The sequence below is a fragment of the Elephas maximus genome, chromosome 23 (genome assembly GCF_024166365.1).
Source record: "Elephas maximus indicus isolate mEleMax1 chromosome 23, mEleMax1 primary haplotype, whole genome shotgun sequence".
Classification (NCBI taxonomy): Eukaryota; Metazoa; Chordata; class Mammalia; order Proboscidea; family Elephantidae; genus Elephas; species Elephas maximus.
Genome location: NC_064841.1, coordinates 60,608,586 through 60,629,491, shown reverse-complemented (window position 1 = coordinate 60,629,491; position 20,906 = coordinate 60,608,586). Strand labels below are relative to the sequence as shown.

Sequence of the window (20,906 nt, the reverse complement as noted above, 5' to 3'; positions counted from 1 at the left end):
GGGTGTTTAGACCAAATGATGCCCCAGGTCTCTACCAGCCTTGCTTTTCTAAGTCCACAAGCCTGACCACTACAGAGTCTTCCAAAGATCCCTCTGGGCTTGACATCATGGTAGAAAGTGGCATTACCATTAGGATTCCCAGAGGACCACCACAAGAGAATTTCAGTCTCAGAAGGAGTTAGGTGATTCCTGCTGGTGTTTTGGTTTATCTTAACCCAGGATACAGAGTCCCAGGTCTCCTGACTCATCAAAGCTGGACAAAGCATTCTCCTGCCCTGATTATTCTTTCTACTTCTTCATAGATATGTAAATGCTTTCAAATTCATGAGCCTGGAAAGAATCAAAACCTTTGAAGAACTTTCACCGCATGGCATCTCCATGCTTAATGTAAGTAATGAAGCTAAGCTGCTCACCGCACACTGCAGAACCCTCTGCCAGACTTCATCCAAACACACACTCCAGACTTCAGGTGGCTCTAGTCAACAGGGGTTAGAGGTGGCTGAAATGACACTAGGGGGACTGACAGTGCGGCTTAACTGTGCAGAGCCAATTCGAAAGTAGAATTCCACGGGTGGAAGACCCAGAGTTCCCTCCAGGGTCCAACCTCCAGGGTCTAACTCATTGTCTGGTAGTAATTCTGTCCCTTAGGAAACGTCATTATCTTGGCAGTCACTGTTGCATCAATGCAACATTGCTTTCAGAGTAGTACAGAGTAACTCCAAACTACGTGACCTGCTGGGCCTTGCGATATAACAGAGAGCTGTCTCTTAAGAGCAGCCTGGAGATTTTGGAATCATTCTACTTATGTCTTATGCTCCCTCCCCTTAAGGTTCTGGAAGCAGACCAGCCATACTCCTAGCCAGCCACACCAGGAGAAGCAATCCAGTAGATCCTAGCAAACAAGAGGTCTCACCTAGCTCTGTCCTTCCAGGCCCTGGGACATGTGGTCAAGAGAACAGGGGGAGTATGGGGGACTAGCAAGAGTGCGTCTCTGGTCTTGTAGACCCTGGTTCTCCAAGTGTGAGCTCTGTGGTCATTACCAAGGCTTTTAAAATGCCATTTCTGATTTACTGTGGACTTGACTATAAAAAAAAAAAACTTCCCACTAGGTTCTACCTTGATGGCATTCAACCGTTTGGGAACATTGCCATTGCCTAGATCAGCGCCAGTAGAAATATAATTTATACCACGTATTATTTTCTATAAGCTTTATTGTCTAGACTCAATAAAATAGGGAAAAAAAAGTGTGGTCTCTGGACAAGCACTGCTGCCATGATCTAGGAGCTTTCAGAAACGCAGGCTCCCAGGCCCCGCCCCAGGCCTCCTGAACCAGTTCGACAAGATCCGCAGGAGATTCCCGTGCACACTAAGGTTTGAGAAGCACTGGCGACCACTGCGTCCCATTAAGGGCCTGAAAAACCAACTGAGGTGTGAAGGTGATCACTGCAGAGTGCAGCCTGAGCCAAAGCAGAACCACCCTCAAAACCACTGCAACCTTCTCAGAAACAGCAGAGAAAGAGGAAAAGAGGCTTTAAAAATATTTTAATAACATTACAAATAAGGTGCAAAACACAAAGGTAAAGGAGATGGAAATTTGGTTTTGCTGTTTGGTAAGGAGCCCTGGTGCACAGTGGTTAAAGCACTCGTCTGCTAACTGAAGGGTCCGCGGGGTTCAAACCCACCAGCTGCTCTGCTGGAGGAAGTGCGGACAGTTTGCTTCCGCCAAGGAATACTGAAAAAGTGGCCGGTTTCCCTCCACCTTAACCCTTTCCATCCTAATGCGGTGATGAAACATGATAGTTGCCTTCTTTGCTTAGGCTTGTGTGGTGATACTAAGGACAGGAGCACAGCCCAGGAGGAACCCAGAGGGTGGTAGGGACAGTGTGGAATCCATTTACCACAACACGCTGTCTGAACAAAGTGATGGGAAGTCTGCATAAAACTCGATGCTAAAGATGAATCAATGAGGAAAACGAATTGCTGGAAACCATGACCACGGAGGACCTGAAAAGTCTATGGAATCTTCAAAGAAAAAAAAATCAAATGATGTCTTTTAATTTCTTAGAATTTTTGCACATCATGGCCCTAAATAGCTCAGCATACCAATAGGCAATCTTCGTCTGCCAAAGTTAGCTTTAATATCTTCATGCAATAATTTGTGTAACAGTGTACTATGGAAAATGCTAGCCTGTTACCTGTAATTTTCTTTCTTATTTAAGCTAAGGAAAGTTAGTTTTCTTTCCCCTCAGGAACCAAAAAGCCAAAGCCATTGCCATCAAGTTGATTCAGATGTATAGAACACAGTACAATTGCCTCATAGGGTTTTCAAGAAGCAACAGGTAGATTCAAACTGCTGACCTTTTGGTTAGCAGCCAAGCTCTTAACCACTGCACCACCAGGGCTCCACCTTCAAGAAGAAGCCTCAAAGTCACTGGGTACAGACATTTCTTGCAACTGACTAAAGTTTGGGGTCATGAATGTGGAGAAAGGGCTTTGTCTCCATAGGCAGGGACTGTGCAGGCTGAGGGCAGGGAGTGCAGGGATTCCAGACATGCAGCCCAGTGGCTTGGTGTGAACCCCTCTGGGCCAGGCAGAAGGAGCCCTGGTGATGCAGTGGTAAAGCATTCAGCTGCTAACCAAAAGGTCAGCAGTTCGAACCCACCAGCCACTCCATGGGTGTCTGCAGCAGTCTGCTTCCGTAAAGATTACAGCTTTGGAAAGTCTATGGGACAGTTCTGCTCTGTCCTGTAGGGTTGCTATGAGTTGGAATTGACTCCACAGCAATGAGTGGTGAATGTGTGGGCCAGGCAGGAAGTATAATATCTTCCTTCTTTCCCACCAGGATTACCGGATGGACAGTAGCACTCTGCTGGTCTCTCCAGTGCTGAAGCGCTTCACCTGGACTGAGACCAAGCCCAAGGCCTCCCTGAAGATTGAGTAAGAAAGCGGGTGTCTTTTTTTTTTGATCAGGTGTTGGGGTATGTGAAGGAAGATGTCAGAAAAGATGGTGTCACGGCAGCTACTTGAGGGCTACTTGCCCTCCTTTGTTTTCCACCAGAGCTATAACCAAGCCAACCAAACTCGAGTTTGGTTGCCATCAAGTCTACTCGGACTCATAGTGACCCTCTAGGTCAGAACAGAACTGCCTTACAGAGTTTCCAAGGAGCAGCTGGTGGATTCTAACTGTCGACCTTTTGGTTAGCAGCCAAGCTCTTTAACCACTGTGCCACCAGGGCTCCACCAGAACTATAGTGTTCAGGAATTTTAGAAATGGACTTTTTTTTTTTTTTTTCAATTTGTATTGTGCTTTAAGTGAAAGTTTACAAATCAAGTCAGTCTCTCATACAAAATTTATATACACCTTGCCATATACTCCTAATTGCTCTCCCCAATGAGATACCACACTTTCTTTTCGTGTCCTCCACTCTCTCTTTTTGTGTCCATTCCACCAGCTTCTGACCCCCTCTGCCCTCTCATCTCCCCTCCAGATAGGAGATACCAACATAGTCTCATGTATCTACTTGATCCAGGAAGCTCATTCTTCACCAGTATCATTTTCTATCCCTTCGTCCAGTCCAATCCCTGTCGGAACAGTTGGCTTTGGGAATGGTTCCTGTCTTGGGCTAACAGAAGGTCTGGGGACCAGGACTACCAGGGTCCTTCTAGTCTCAGTCAGACCATTAAGTCTGGTCTTTTTGCAAGAATTTGGGGTTTGCATCCCACTGCTCTCCTTCTCCCTCAGAGGTTCTCTGTTGTGTTCCCTGTCAGGGCAGTCATCAGTTGTAGCCAGGCACCGTCTAGTTCTTCTGGTCTCAGGCTAATGTAGTCTCTGGTTTATGTGGCGTTTTTTGTCTCTCGGGCTCATAATTATCTTGTATCTTTGGTGTTTTTCATTCTCCTTTGCTCCAGGTGTGTTGAGACCAATTGATGCATCTTAGATGGCCGCTTGCTAGCGTTTAAGACCCCAGACGCCACTCTCCAAACTGAGATGCAGAATGTTTTCTTAATAAATTTTATCATGCCAATTGACTTAGATGTCCTTTGAAACCACGGTCCCCAAACCCCTGCCCCTGTTATGCTGGCCTTTGAAGCATTCAGTTTATTCAGGAAACTGCTTTTGGTTTAGTCCAGTTGAGAAAAGCACTTTTTTTTTTTCCAGAAGGGAAAGAAAGTGGGCATAAAACTGGACCCATGAATGCCAAACTCTGGGGATGAAGGCTTGGGGTTTAAGAGAAGAAAACATGCACGAATTTATAGCAAACATGGGAAATCCAGACCAGGGCTTTGAACTGGTCCATTCTGGTTCAAACCTCTGCTGAGAATTTGCATTTCTAACAAGTTCTCTGCTGAGAATTTGCATTTCCACCCCAGGTATACTGAATCAGAATCTACATTTTAACAAGCTCCCCCAGGTAATTCTTAGGTATAACTTCTTGGGAACTTGTTAGAAATGCAAATTCTCAGCAGGGTTTCAACCTGGAATGAACAGGTTGGAAGTCCTGAGCACATAAAGCCAGTGTCTTAGTTGAAAACAGCCTGATTTGCACATTTGTGAAAAGTGAAAAGGTGGGAAAAGTCATATGAAGACTCTCTTCTGGGGGCAGGGAAAGGATGCGGCCCCATTATTACGCTCTGGGCCAGGCAGTTTGCACAAGAAGGGCCATAGTACTGCTTTGCCAGACTGAGAATGCCACTCTAAGGACCCACCTTTTCAAATGAAGCTTTCTCTGCTTCCTGTTTGACCCTGGGACCTTTCTTCACACTTGACGATTTCTCCAGGGGCCCCTGGCTTGCCAGTTAGCCCCTCCCTCAATACTGTGGAGCCCTGGTGACACAGCGGTTAAGAGTTACAGCTGCTAACCAAAAGGTTGGCAGTTCGAATTCACCTTAGAAACCCTGTGGGGCAGTTATACTCTGTCTTATAGAGTTGCTATGAGACGGAATTGACTCCACGGCAACAGGTTTGTTTTACTATACAGTGGCCGTCTGCAGCTGCTGTCAGAGTGGCCCGGTTCTCACTTTATGCTCCGCGGGCCCCAAGCGTCATCTCAGCGGCTCCATGCTAGTGTCCCCCAGGAATAGTGCTGGCTGTGAAAGACCGGCCTAGCAGCCGTGCCTTCCTTTCCTCGTCCAAATGCCTGCCCCTTTGTCACCCAAAAGCAGAACCTGCTGCTGCTCTTTTATCTAAGTCAGGTGTCAGCTGGTTTAGACAGTAAATACTTTGACCTTGTGGGCCGTGCAGTCTCTTTTGCAACTCCTCATCTCTGCAGTTGTCGTGTGGAAGCAGCCCTAGACAACGCCTAAGCAAGGAGGCCTGGCTGCATTCCAGTGAACATCATTTACCAAAACAGGTGGCTACGGCCGATGGGCACATACGTGAAAAGCTGCTCAGCATTAGCCCTCAGGGAGATGCAGACAGGAACCACGAGAAGCCGCTTCACACTCACTAAAACCAGAAACCAAACCTGGTGCCATCGATCGATTCCAAACCATAGCAACTCACTAGGATGGCTGTAATCAAAACGTCAGACAGTAACGAATGTTGGCTAGGCTGTGCTGTAATTAGAACTCACACACTGCTGGTGAGAATGTAAAATGGTACAGCCGCTTTGGAAGACAGCCTGGCAGTTCCTCAAAAGGTTAAGTATGGAGTTACCACCCAAAACACACCCATTGCCGTCGGGTCGATTCCAACTCATAGGACTCTCCGATGCTATAGGACAGAGTAAAGCTGCCCCATAGGGTTTTCAAGGCTATAATCTTTATGGAAGAAGACTGCCACTTCTTTCCTCTGCAGAGCAGCTGATGGGTTCGAACTGCCAAACCTTTCTGTTAGCTAAGAGCTTAACCACTTGACCACCAGGGCTCCTTACCATATGACTCAGCAATTCCACTCCTGGGTATCTACCCAAGAAAACTGAAAACTTAGGTCCACACAAAAATTTGTAAACAAATATTCATAGCATTATTTATAATAAACAAAAAATAGAAACAACCCAGTGTCCTCAACAGATGAATAGATAAACCAAATGTGGTATGCCCATAAAATGAAATATCATTCATCACAAAAAGCATGGAATAAGATACAAGCTACAATATGGATGACCCTAGAAAATGTTATGCTAAGTGAAAGAAGCCAGCCAGAAAAGACTACATGCTGTATGACTGTATTTATATGAAGTGTCCAGAATAGAAACAGAAAGTAGCTAAGTGGTTACCTCGGGCTGGTGGGGGAGGAGGAGTGGCTGCTAACGGGTATGGATGTGGGCGGTGTTGAAATGTTCTAAAATTGATTGTGGTAATGGTTGTGCAACTTTGTGAAAATCCTAGAATCCACTGAATTTTATACTTTAAATAGGTGAATTGTATGGCACGTGGATTATATCCCAAGTAAGCTGTCATTCAGAAAAAAAAAAAGGCGGCTAGCTCAGAGGTTATAGACTGCTGATTCCCGATCTAAATCGAAGATGGCAGCAAGTGCCTTCAAAAGATATACACTGAAACCTGTGAGAGCCGAAACTCAGGACTCCAAAGTTTTCCACTTTGACAGGGTGCAGTCTTAGCATTTTTCTGTCATTCTCTATTAATGGAAAATATTTGAGTTGTCCTTCTCTGACAAGTTTCCGCCTTACGCAGGTTCTGGTTTTCACCGATTTTACCGTAGTTAGCACAGTGCATCACCACAAGTAAACTGAAAGGACAGGAACACTTCCAGGCCAATATTTGCATGTTTGTTTCCTTCTAACGTGAGTATTATGATGGTACCAGAGAGGGGTCACAGCAGGTAAGAGGACAGCCAATGAGGAATGAGTGGACAAGGAGAGAGTTGGATAACATGCCCTTTTACTTGCTATTTTGGAACAGTTCAGAAAATGCATGGCAACTTTCACCTATATCTTTGTGGAAAAGGAAAACCATAAATTCTACCCTCCACTCTGACACTAAAAATATAAAACGTGGACCAATCCCATGATATGCTAGTGTAGAACCAATCTACCTAACATGGCGACCCCCTCTCATCCCAGCCCCTATTTAAAATAAAAACAGCTTTCAAACAAATAAGAAAGGACAAGAGCAGCTTTCCTTCTTCATATATTTGTCTCAAGCTGGATGTAACATACAGAACCTGGAAGCAAGTTTCTCCACCCCGAGCCTCAATAGTGATATGTAGCCCAGTGACTTACAAGCCTTCTGCTCAAGAACACAGCATGATGGGGTGTCACCTGCACTAACCTTTGTGTATCACTTTCCTGAGGCTGCACAAACGTGGTGGCCTAAAACTGAAATGTTTCTTCCTTAACTCTGGAGGCCAGGAAGTACGAAATCACGGTACCAGCAGGCCACACCCTCTCCGAAGGCTCTAGGGAAGGACCCTTTCTTTGCCTGTCCCAGCTTCTGGTGGCTCTAGGTGTTCCTTGGCTTGTGACTGCATCACTCCAGTCTCTGCCTCCGTGATAACGTTGCCACCTCCTCTATGGGTCTTCTCAAAACTCCCTCTGCCTCTCTTAGTCGTGGTTGCCTTTAGGGCCCACCACATAACTCAGGCTGAGCTCCTGCTGTCAAGAGCCTTGACTTAGAAACATCATTTGCCATATAAGTTTCCAGGAATTTGGTGTGCATGCGCTTGGGCCACGCTTCAGCCTACCACAGAAGCTAAACGAGCCCTGGGTACCAAGCTGTACCAAGTCTTTGAGTTCTTTCCTACCTAGAATCATGAATTTGCATTGTCTAGTCACACACATGCCACACTCCAGCCAGTGGCGTGCACCTTCCTGCCCAGTGACACCAAGCTGATCTTAAAGAGGTAGTATGCAGCTTAAAGGAGCCCTGGTGGCGCAGCGGTTAAAATGTTTCGCTGCTAACCAAAGGGTCAATGGTTCGAACCCACCAGCAGCTCCGTGACAGAAGATAACAGTCTTGGAAACACCTATGGGAAAGTTCTACTCTGTCCTCTAAGATTGCTGTGAGTCAGAATCGGCTCAACAGCAAGGGGGTTGGTTTGCTTCGGTTTTAGTGTTCACCTTGAGGACAAGGAAAGTCTGACTGGAGATGGAAGATGAGGTTCAATAACCATTCACTTTGGGACAGGCACGAACAAAAGGCCCACTCAGAAACTCAAGAAACCAATTTTTACATTTGCCTTTTTTTCTTTTTTTCTAGCTTAAGAGTGACCAGTAAAAGTAAGGAGTCGGGGCTTTCCGACCTCACCAGGCCTGGTTTCTGCCACCCTAGCTGTGGGCACATCAACAAGGGCAGCCGCAGATTCACATACGACAACTCGGAGCTGGAAAGGAAGATCTCCTGCTGCTCTCCGCCCCCAGACTACAACTCAGTGGTCTTGTACTCTACCCCACCTGTCTAAAGGTTGACACAAAGCCTTGTTTCTAGAAGCACACGTGTATTTATAGCCCCAGAAAACTAGCTTTTGACAGTATTATGCATATATAAGTTTACACCGTTACCTTTCCACAGGAAAAGCCAGCTGCTTTTTTGTGATTTTTAATAGTGCTTTTTTTTTTTCTTTGACTAACAAGAATGTAACCCCAGATAGAGAAATAGTGACAAGTGAACAGCGTTACTGTTAAATCCACATATTATGCAATGTGTTACAGAAATTCTTTCTAAGCCCAATGACTGCTTGTGCCAGCCCCCAAGACCTCAGGGCACAGAGGACTTTGGATGATCCAGGAAATACACTGACCGAGCCATGCAGCGTGGATGCTACTGGCCAGCCCCTCAAGCTCTAGAACCAGGGGACACCCAGCCCTGTAGCCGCAGGGATCACAAGCTGGTCTAAGCAGTGCCCCTGGGGCCTCCAGCAGGCGTAAGCGTATAAGGGGGCAAAGGGAAAAAGGAAGGAGCTGCAGAAAAGAGAAGGCACCAGAAAGAATCTGAGATACACCACACAGGAAGGGCGTGGGGGAAGGCTCTCAACAGTGCCACTTCAGTGGGTCAGAGGGATGAGGGGGCATTTTCTGGATTCTGGGAGGGAAGACAGGGACAGACATATTCTTTGGAACTGCAAAGCCAATTTGAAAACATTACCTGTGGGACTGGGTCTCTGCTCATTCCCACAGGTGGCAAGTTTTGGATTTCTAGCACTAAGGGTGGCCCGTACTGCTGAGTCCTTGAACAAGATACACTGAAAATTCAAGATAAGCACAGCTCTCTTGGCTCCTTGCCATGATGGCCTTATACTTAGCACATTGCTTATAGTAAGCTAACTGCAACGAGTTTGGTCTGTTAGGGTTATCTACTGCTGGGCGCAAAGCCCTTTTTTTTTTTTTTAATGTCAGATTCTATTTACAGTATTAAGACACTTAACTCAATTTTTTGTATCATCCCATTTTGTACAAGTTACTTATAAAAGTACTGAAGAGAGTGGAAATGCAGTCTTGGGAAGGGCTTTCTCTGTACCCAAACTAGGAAGGATGGAATAAAAGAATGAAGTACAGCACAAACCCCGTCTCTACCCCAGCCAAACCAACTCACCTGAACCATTGTGACCCAAAGCGTAGGAAGTCAGTCGTGTTGCCCTTTAACCAGGATTCCACTAACTCTTGCCGATCTCCTGGAAGAATGTGGGAGAGCAGGAACCAATGTTTATTAAGCACTTTATGCTCCTTGAGGAAAAGAAGGTGATATGTAAATTATGTGAGATATCATTAGAAATGGGATTCAGGATATTAATTAGAGCCATCAGAGGAGAAAACCCCATTTTCATCTGCTTTGGATGTTGCTGAGGAGGATAGGAATAGGGAGACAGGGTAGAAAAGGTGATTTTCAGGGTCCGAAGATCCGGTGGGCCCTGGATCTCTAACCTAGCTGTTTAATATTTATGCAGATCACGTTCTGTGTAGTTAGAATGTGAGCACCTTCTGCAGCCAGTCAGGAGCTGGACAGGCAACAGGGAACTGCCGCTTCCGGGAGAGGAGAGTACACCACCTTTTGCGCATGCCACAGCTCTACAGCCTGAATGGAAAAGGACTTCATGCTTCCTTCCCTTTGCATCACATTCTTGTTTGAAGGTTCTTTGTGTAAAGAGATGGGAGTCAAAGCATGACCTGGTCAGGACACTGGCAAGTGAGACAGTGGGCACCCCAGGGATGGCTCTGCTGGGGGAGGCCTCTCCTCTACACCACAGACTAAATGCAAACAAAAGCAGGCAAGGGCCAGAAGAGGAGGAAAGCTTTGCTCTTCCTCTTCTTTACAAACACAAAAAGCACTCAGGACAACTGGTGATAAGTAAATTTCAAGTAACCAAGAGGCTAACCATAGGGAAAATAGGACTCTAGTTCATTCTCTAAGTTTTTTTGTTTGTTTTTGTTTTTTGTCAAATCAGTTAAGGACCCAACAATTAGTGATACAAAGAAAAACCTTAACTACATGTATGATGTCTTGATTTCAGTAATTTAATTCTTAATCATTAAGAGACCTTAGTAATACCATTTTGCCCAAAGACTAAAAACAAAATATTAGAACTATGTTAATTCATACTTCTTCAAAGATGCAGGTTTGTTGCTGACATGACTCCGTCCATCAAAAATGGTTCCATCTGGAGTCTTGACATAGAAAGAAAAATGGAAGCTTGAAGTAATGAGTGTATCTAGTTGCAAAGTGCTTACAACAGACTGGTTCATTAAAACAGTACTAAAAATTCAAACACAATTGACTGATGGTATTATTAGAACCATTTGTCATTTATGACAAAAATTGTTGGCACTAAAGAGCAAACATTTCATTTCAGGATTCTTGAGATGATGTGTAAACACCAGGGAAGGGAACTAAAACCATATACAGGTCTTTATCTGTTCATCCCAGAAGCGATGCACAGACCCTATTTGTGAAAATGGCATGGTGGGGCATCTGACCTCCTCTGATTTCACAAGAGGGAAGGAGAATCAAGGTCAATAGCCCAAGGCTGATTCCTGTGAGGTGAGGGTCAGACATACCTCCACTCTCCAACCTTTTTACTATTTCTGACACCAGCCATCCCTCCCACGGCACTCTCTACTTCTCTGCTGGGTTTGATAATTTGTTGCAATGGCCACCCAGAACTCACAGTTATGGGGTTTATTAGTGAAGTAACAGGTTATAATTCAGGATCAGGACAGCCTTTTCTCAGCCATGCCTGCAGGCAGCCCTCTATCTGGCTCTCAGCCCCTCAGCCCGGCCTCTGCCCTGCTTGGGCAAGTGTTACAAAGCTCTTTAGCTCCACCAATAAGTGCCCAGAGGCACCCTACTCTGTCAGCAAGCCTCTTGCCCAAAGGCACTGAGCTCTCTCACATGGTGGGCTGGGCAGCCCACCACGCCATCTCCTGCCAGTCTCCTGGTTCTGCTTCTGCTCGTTCTCTACCGCCCTTGCCGCTGCTTCTCGCTGTCTTGCTCTGCCTTCGCTGTTAAAGCTCTCTGCGCCCTAGGTCTAGGAGGCTCTGAGCACAGGGACCCTGGGTCCAAAGGATGCACTCCACTTCTGGCTCTTCTTTCTTGATAGTAGTGAGGTCCCCGCTTTCTGCATCTGGCATGGCTCATTTTAAGCCTAGCGGGATGGCAGAACTGACCAATCCCCTTGTTCAGGTTCCATATACTTTATGTGCATGGTCCCATCTCCACAAGGGTGCCATGCACTTTTTTTGTATGATTAGCAAGCTGTCCAATCCCCTTGGTGGGCCACAAGCACCTTATTTGCATAGTCCCACCTATGATGGGAGTTACAAGACCATGGCTAGAAAGGCCATATAAAAGTGACCCATTGCACCGCACTAGTATTAGCCTGTGGGACAAATTTGCCCAAATCCTAAAAAATGTTGCTTGAGTCTTCTAGCTATGTCTTTTTTTCCCAGACCATAAGAATGTCAAACTTGAAACAGATACTTTCCAACCCCATTTAAATGGATTGAAAGAGGAGTATGTCTTTGAATGACAGTGGTAGCAACTATATGTATATGTATGTGTATATATAAAAGTGTGTGTGTATGTCCTGTGCATAACTATTTAAGGAAACTGGAATTTTAAAGTTACTTTTATAAAAGCCAAGAATATATGCTGCAGATATGAGACATGATTTGGTCCTATATTTCTAGTCATTATGAATGTATTTTGTATAACATCTTCATATAATAAAATTAACTTCCAAAAACGTCTGCATATTTTCTCCCTGATTCGCTTATAGGTAAAAGGAGGGTCAGAGGTTTCCCTGTGGGTGGGGGACCGGTGGTCTGAAAGGTGTCCTTAAATACCAATTATTAAAGACAGCGCAAGGTAGATAAAGCAAGCACTGCTAAAGAGAGGTCAAAGAGCCTTCTAACAATACTACAAATTGGATGCTCTAACCAATCAGGACACTGCAAACAGTAAATAGAAAACAAAATCAAACCAGGCAGGTTGCCTAGAACACTAAAATTAGTAAGATCACAAAACAAGTAAAACATACAAGTGAGAGTGCTGGCTAGAGATGAAAGGACCGTCAATTAACGAAGAGGCACTCTTTCCTGACTACTAATTTTCAGCAGGTACACAATTACCATAATTACAGGGTGTATGCCTGTTACAGATTGGGTATAGGAAAGCATACAAAATAATTGATCAAAAACTAAGACACAAGAACTTCCCTAAGAGAAGCACACCAGCTAACTAGCCAGTTTCATTTTGTGAAGTACATTCTGTTGTTGTGTGCCGTGGAGTTGGTAGTGACTCATGGCGACCCTGCCGGCAAAGCAGAACTGCCCCATAGGGTTTCCAAGGCTAAAACCTTTATGATCGTGAGGATGGCTCAGGACAAGGCAGTGATTTGTTCTGTTGTACATAGGGTCCCTATGAGTCAGAACAGACTCAATGGTACCTACCAACAATCATTATGGGAGCAGATCACCTGGTCTTCTCCCACGGAGCCACTGGTAGGTTCAAATTGCCAACATTTTGGTCAGCAACTGAGCACTTAACCACTGTACCACCATGGCTCCTTCAGATTGCATCCTAGAAAGAAAAACTAAACAATTCAGGTAATCACATAGAATAACTAACCAGCACATTGTCTTCAAAAGTGGTCATACCTGCCTAATAACACCTGGAGAGAACCACATTAGAGAGACACCGTAAGGGACAAAATAAAACCTACTTTCTTTGAGACAAAGGCAAGAAAGAGAGAAATGATCTCAGTAATTTGTGGTCAACTGAAGAGGGCAAGAGGCATTTTATCTTCAAGAATCTGAAGTCCTTGAAAAATAATTTTCATAACATAAGAGTGAAATCACTCATTTTAGGGGACTGATTTGTAGAATGCTTGAGGAATCAATGTCATGTCATAATCTAGAAATTTTCTCATGACTCAGAAAACTTTTAGTACATTTGGGAATTGACCTTTTTTCCTCCAGTAGAAGGGTGGTCCACTAAGGTCCACTGGACTCCTTGTGTTAAACACACTACCAGACTTTTGGGTTTCACAGGCCAGAACATTTTTCAAAAGTATACTGGGTTCCAACATAGGAATGGGCAACTTTCTCTTTTGTGAACTAAGGACATTTAAGGGAGAAATCAACCAACCAAAAAGCCAACTATGTGCTACTAATATACTATTTCTTGATCTGGGTGGTAGTACGTAGGTATGTTCACTTTGTGATAATTCACTGTGATAATTCACATATGTGATAATTCACATAGTCACAAATAAACTATTTGTGACTATGTGTACATGCTATTCTTCAACAAAATTTTATAAAAAAAAAACAAACTACCATCTACTACCACAATGTTTCATAGAAGAAAAATCCATTTTAAAACAAAAAAGAGGAAGTGTTTAATCTCAGGCCAAAATAGAGGTCTTTAAGTGGAGTTAACTCAACTTTGTATTTAAATCATCTCGTCTTTTTTTTTAATTTCTACCAGAAAAAACATTAGTGCACAAATGCCGTTCTGTAGATTGGTATCAGGGAAACAGTGATAGCTAATAGCTGGTAACATTTGAGTACTTAATATGTATCAGCAACTATTCCAAGTGCTTCAGAAAAATAAACTCATTTAATGTCCAAAACAACCCTATATGATAGTTTCTATTAGGATACCCTTCAATGGGAAAATTGAAGTAATCAAGAGAGAACAACTCCCAAATCCCATCACAACAGCCTACCTACTAGCACCTGCACTCCTATACCCAGCCTCCTGGAGATGGCCAAGCCAATACGCTTATACCAGTACACTGGATCCTATCCTCTCCCCTACTCAAGGACATTGCTCCAGCAATTTACCACCCCCTCACTACAACCAATTTTTTTCTTTTCCACTGGCTCATACAAACATGCTGTTATTTCTCCCATTTTACAGAACAACAACAACAAAAAAAAAACCTTTCAACAACAACAAAAAAAAAACCTTTCATCTGTGATTCCCCTCCAGCTACCACCCCGTTTCTCTATTCCCCTTTACCCCAAAATTCCTGAATGAGTTGTTGTCATGGATTGAATTGTGTCCCCCCAAAAATATGTGTGGACTTGGTTAGGCCATGATTCCCAGTATTCTGTGATTGTCCTCCATTTTGTGATAGTAATTTTATGTTGAAAGGATTAGGGTGGGATTGTAACACCACCCTTATTCGGGTCACCTCCCTGATCCAAGGTAAAGGGAGTTTTCCTGGGGTGTGGTCTGCACTGCATTTTAGCTCTCAGGAGATAAAAGGAAAGGGAAGCAAGCAGAGAGTTTGGGATCTCATACTACCCAGAAAACAGCACCAGGAGCAGAGTGCATGCGTTGGACACGGACACGAGGTCCCTGCGCCTGAGAAGCTCCTTGCCCAGGGGAAGATTGAGGACAAAGACTCTCCTCCAGAGCCAACAGAGAGAGAAAGGCTTCCCCTGAAGCTGACACTCTGAATTTGGACTTTTAGCCTACTAGACTGCGAGAGAAATAAATTTCTCTCTGTTCAAGCCAACCACTTGTGGTATTTCTGTTATGGCAGCACTAGATGTCTAAGACAGTTGCTTATACACCTTTTCTCCAATGCCTTTCTTCCCTGTCATACAAACCTATCCAAATCTAGTTTTCACTCTGACATTCGCTGAAACGTCTCTAGCCACATTCCCTACCTGGACTATTCCCTAATGGAATATTCCCTCTGATTATTCACATGGGTGGAGCCTTCACTTCCTTCAAGTCCTTGCTCAAAAACATCTCCTTGGTGAGGCCTGAAACGCCCTGTTTGAAATTGTAATGCCACCACTACACTACACTACACTACACTACACTACACTACACTACACTACACTACACTACACTACACTACACTACACTACACTACACTACACTACACTACACTACACTACACTACACTACACACTACACTACACTACACTACACTACACTACACTACACTACACTACACTACACACTACACTACACTACACACTACACTACACTACACTACACTACACTACACTACACTACACTACACTACACTACACTACACTACACTACACTACACTACACTACACTACACTACACTACACACATCTAGGGATGCAAGGTAAGACACAGGATGGCCGGTTAGATTTGAATTTCAGATAAATGAATAATTCTTTAGTGTAAGTATGTCCCATGAGATACTTGGGGCATATTTATACTATGATGACAGCTTCATGGATGAGAATCAGCATAAAGCCAACTGTCAGAAGGCAGAGGTCAGTCGTATCCCTGCTTTCCCACATCTCTGTCATTTCTCATACTCCAGTGTATGAGACCATCCTCTAGTCTCATACACTCTCTCTCTCTACCTCGGCCACTTGGGGGTACGTCAGACCTTACAAATTAAAGAGGACACTGTCCTTGGGTTTGTTAATTCACTGGAACGATTCACAGAACTCACTGAAAACACTATACTTACGAGTGCTGGTTTTACTAAAAGGCTATAAATCAGGACCACCATAAGGAAGAGATGCATGGGTGGGGTCTGGGGAGGTTCCCAGTGAGGAGCTGCCATGTCTCGGAGAGGGCAGGTCACCCGCCCTTCGCTGAACAGGAAGCTCTCTGAGCTGCAGGCTCCTGGCTCTTATCTGCCAGTCCTGCCTGAGAGGCTAAATCCTGCCTCCTGAGGCTACTTGATATCAGCCTCCCAGGTGAGTCTTTTCTGGTCTGACCATACAAAGCATGGTTTAAAAGATGGGGATGGGGAGAAGGAGTTGCCAGACAGACTTATCAAATAAAAATATAGAACGTCCAGTAAAATCAGAACTTCAAAGAACAGGTAATTTTTTTTTTTCTTTTTATAGGGCTTTAGGTGAATGTTTACGGCTCAATTTCTCATACAAAAATGTATACCCATATTGTTATGTGACACTAGTTGCAATCCCTATAATGTGACAGCACACTCCTCCTTTCCACCCCCTGGTTTCCCGTGTTCATCCAACCAGCTCCTGTACCTTCCTGCCTTCTCACCCCACCTTTGGACAGTGACCACCCATTTAGTCTACTGTATCTGCTTGAACTAAGAAGCGCATTCTTCACAAGGATTATTTTGTTTTATAGTCCAGTCTAATCTTCACCTGAAGAGTTGCCTTTGAGAATGTTTTTAGTTCTGGGTTAACAGAAAGCCCGGGGAGTCATGTCTTCAAGGGATCCTCTAGTCTCAGGCAGACCATTAAGTCTGGTCTTTTCACATGAATTTGAGTTCTGCACCACACTTTTCAGGTACTCTCTGATGTGTTCCCTGACAGGGCAGTCATTGGTGGTAACCGGACACCATCTAGTTCTGATGGAGTCTGGTTTATGTGGCCCTTTTGTCCCTTGAGGTAATATTTTCCTTGAGTCTTTGGTGTTCTTCATCCTTTCCTCCAGATGGTTTGGAACCAACTGACGTATTTTAGATGGCTGCTCGCAAGCTTTTAAGACCCCAGACACCACTCATCAAAGTGGGAAGCAGAACATTTTCTTAATATGTTTTGTTATGCCAGTGGACTTAGATGTCCACCAAACCATGGTCTCCAGCACCCCGTCCCTGCTACTCTGTCCCTCAAAGTGTTTGCTTGTGTTCAGGAAACTGCTTAGTTTTTGGCTTAGTCCAGTTGTGCTGACTTCCCCTGTATTGTGTGTTGTCCTTTCCCTTCACCTAAGATGATTCTTGTCTACTATCTAGTGAGTTCCCCTCTCCCTCCCTCCCCACCCTCGTAACCATCAAGGAAGGTTTTCTTCTGTTTAAACCTTTTCTTGAGTTATTATAATAGTGGTCTCATACAATATTTGTCCTTTCGTGACTAATTTAACTCAGCATAATGCCTTCCAGATTCGTCCATGTTGTGAGATACTTTGCAGCTTCATCATTGTTGTTTATCGTTGCGTAGAATTCCATTGTGTATATGTACCATTATTTGCTTATCCATTCATCTGCTGATGGGCACCTAGGTTGTTTCCATCTTTTTGCAATTGTGAACAGTGCTGCGGTAAACATGGGTGTGCATATATCTATTCATATGACAGCTTTTATTTCTCCAGGATATATTCCAAGGAGTGGGATAGTTGGACCGTATGGTACTTCTATTTCTAGTTTTTTAAGGAAGCACCAAATGGATTTTCAAAGTGGTTGTACCATTTTACATTCCCACCAGCAGTGTATAACTGTTCCAGTCTCTCCACAACCAGGCTAACATCTATTATTTTGTGTTTTTTGGATTAGTGCTAGCCTTGTTGGGGTGAGATGGTATCGATTGAATTATGTCTCCCCACAAATGTATGTATCAACTTGGTTAGGCCATGATTCCCAGTATTGTGTGGTTGTTCTCCATTTTGTGATTGTAATTTTATGTTGAGAGGATTAGGGTAGAATTGTAACACTACCCTTACTCAGGTCACCTCCCTGATCCAAGGTAAAGGGAGTCTCCCTGGGGTGTGGCCTGCACCACCTTTTATCTCTCAAGAAATAAAAGGAAAGGGAAGCAAGCAAGCGAGTGGGGGACCTCATACCACCAAGAAAGCAGCACCAGGAGCAGAGCTGGTCTTTTGGACCTGGGGTCCCTGCACCTGAAAAGCTCCTCGACCATGGCAAGACTGAGAACAAGGACCTTCCTCCAGAGCCAACAGAAAGAGAAAGCCTTCCCATGGAGCTGACACCTTGAATTTGGACTTTTAGCCTACTTTACTGTGAGGAAATAAATTTCTCTTTGTTAAAGGCATCCACTTGTGGTATTTCTGTTATGGCAGCACTGGATGACTAAGACAGATGGCATCTCATTGTAGTTTTGATTTGCATTTCTCTAATGGCTAATGATTGTGAGCATTTCCTTATGTATCCGTTAACCACCTGAATGTCTTTTTTGGTGAAGTATCTGTTCATATCCTTTGCCCATTTTTTAATTGGGTTATTTGTCATTTTGGTGTTGAGGTTTTGTAGTATCTTATAGATTTTAGAGATTAGACCCTGATCTGATATGTCACAGCCAAAATTTTCTTCCCAGTCTGTAGGTTCTTTTTACTCTTTTGGTGAAGTCTTTTGATGAGCATTAAAAAACCAAAATCAAACCCAGTGCCATCGAGTCGATTCCAACTCATAGCAGCCCTATAGTACAGAGTAGAACTGCCCCATAGAGTTTCCAAGGAGCGTCTGGAGGATTCCAACTGCCGACTCTTTGGTTAGGAGCCGTAGCACTTAACCACTACGCCACCAGGGCTTCCTATGAGCATAAGCGTTTGATTTTTAGGAGTTCCCAGTTATCTAGTTTCTCTTCTGGTGTTTGTGCATTGTTAGTTATGGTTTGTATTCTGTTTATGCCATGTCTTAGGGCTCCTAGCTTTGTCCCTATTTTTTCTTCCATGATCTTTATTAAGATTTTATATTTAGGTCTTTGATCCCTTTTGAGTTAGTTTTTGTATATGGTGTAAGGTATGGGTCTTGTTTCATTTTTTTTGCAGATGGATATCCAGTTATGCCAGCACCATTTGTTAAAGAGACTGTCCTTCCCCCCATTTAACTGACTTTGGACCTTTGTCAAATATCAGCTGCTAACAGATGGATGAATTTATGTCTGGATTCTCCTTTCTGTTTCCATTAATCTATGTACCTGTTGTTGTACCAGAACCAGGCTATTTTGACTACCATGGTGGTATAAGAGGTTTTAAAATCAAATAGTGTGAGGCCTCCCACTTTGTTCTTCTTCAGTAATGCTTTACTTATCTGGGGTCTCTTCCCTTTCCATATGAAGTTGATGATGTTTCTTCATCTTGTTAAAAAATGCTATTGGAATTTAGATTGGGATTGCATTGTATCTGTAGGCCACTTTGGGTAGAATAGACATTTTCACAGTGTCGAGCCTTCCTATCCATGAGCAAGGTATGTTTTTCCCCTTATGTACATCTCTTTTGGTTTCTTGCAGTAGTGTCTTGTAATTTTCTTTATATAGGTCTTTTACATCTCTGGTTAGATTTATTCCTAAGAATTTTATCTTCTTGGGGGCTATTATAAATGGTATTGATTTGGTGATTTCCTCTTTGAAGTTCTCTTTGTTGGTGTAGAGGAATCCAACTGATTTTTGTATGTTCACCTTGTACCCTGATACTTTGTTGAAATCTTCCAATAGTTCCACTAGTTTTCTTGTGGATTCTTTAGGTTTTCTGTGTATATGATCATATCAACTGCAAACAGGGATACTTTTACTTCTTCCTTACCAATTTCGATGCTCTTTATTTCTTTTTCTTTCCTTATTGCTCTGGCTAGGACCTCCAGCACAGTGTTGAATAAGAGTGTGATAAAGGGCATCCTTGTCTGGTTCCTGATCTCAAGGGAAATGCTTTCAGACTCGCTCCATTTACGTGATGTTGGCTGTTGATTTTGTATAAATGCCCTTTATTATGTTGAGGAACTTCCCTTCTTTCTATTCCTAGTTTACTGAGAGTTTTTATCGTAAATCCACGTTGGACTTTGTCAAATGCCCTTTCTGCATCAATTGATAAAATCATTTGGTTCTTTTGTTTTATTTATGTGATGGATTACATTGATTGTTTTTCTAATGTTGAACCATACCCTTCATACTTGGCATGAATCCCACTTGGTCATGGTGAATCTTTTTTTTGATATGTTGTTGAATTCTTTTGGCTAGGATATTGTTGAGGATTTTCGCGTCTACGTTCATGAGGGATATTGGTCTGTAGTTTTCTTTTTTTGTGGTATCTTTACCTGGTTTTGGTATGAGGATTATGCTGGCTTCATAGAACAAATTCAGGAGCATTCCATTCTTTTCTATGCTCCAAAATACATTTAGTAGTTCTTACTGGTGTTAACTCTTCTCTGAAAGTTCTGTAGAATTCTCCAGTGAAGCCAACAGGGCCAGGGCTTTTTTGTTGTTGTTCGGAGTTTTTTTAATTACCTCTTCAATCTTTTCCTTTGTTATAGGTTTATTTAGTTTTTCTGCCTCGGTTTGTGTTAGTTTAGGTAGGTAGTGTGTTTCTAGAAACGTGTCCATTTTCTCTAGGTTTTCAAATTTATTGGAGTATGATTTTTCATAGTATTCTTTTATGATTCTTTTAATTTCAGTTGGGTCTGTTACGATATTGCCCATCTCATTTCTTATCTGGGTTATTTGTGCCCTCCCCTGTTTTTCTTTTGTCAGTTTGACCAAGGGTTTATCCGTTTTGTTGATCTTTTCAAAGAACCAGCTTTTGGTTTTCTTAACTCTTTCAATTGTTTTTCTATTCTCTATTTCATGTATTTCTGCTCTAATTTTTATTATTTTCTTTCTTCTGGTGCCTGAGGGCTTCTTTTGCTGCTGTTTGAGTTGTATGGTTAATGTTTTGATTTTGGCCCTTTCTTCTTTTTGGATGTGTGCATTTATTGCTATAAACTGTGCTCTGAACACTGCTTTTGCTGTGTCCCAAAGGTTTTGGTAGGATGTGTTTTCATTCTCATTTGATTCTATGAATTTCTTTATTCTGTA

General features: G+C 43.3%; 1 protein-coding gene and 1 non-coding gene across 3 annotated transcripts in view; both read left to right on the top strand.

Annotated features, from left to right (window-relative positions):
* The window catches only part of FLT1 (fms related receptor tyrosine kinase 1), a 203,428-nt gene extending 191,341 nt beyond the window's left edge, over window positions 1–12,087 (top strand). Inside the window, exons 29-31 of one of the 2 annotated variants that reach the window (XM_049867471.1) lie at window positions 303–387; window positions 2,843–2,937; window positions 8,161–12,087. In XM_049867471.1, coding sequence (XP_049723428.1) covers window positions 303–387; window positions 2,843–2,937; window positions 8,161–8,362 — 382 coding nt within the window. In that variant the 3' untranslated portion in view covers window positions 8,363–12,087. The remainder of the gene's footprint in view (window positions 1–302; window positions 388–2,842; window positions 2,938–8,160) is intronic. The other variant, XM_049867470.1, reaches the window with a different exon arrangement.
* On the top strand, window positions 1,031–1,147 carry LOC126066642 (small nucleolar RNA SNORA32). Its single transcript, XR_007515220.1, has one exon. It is a non-coding gene; the product is annotated as a small nucleolar RNA SNORA32 (small nucleolar RNA).
* Window positions 12,088–20,906: the final 8,819 nt, after the last annotated feature.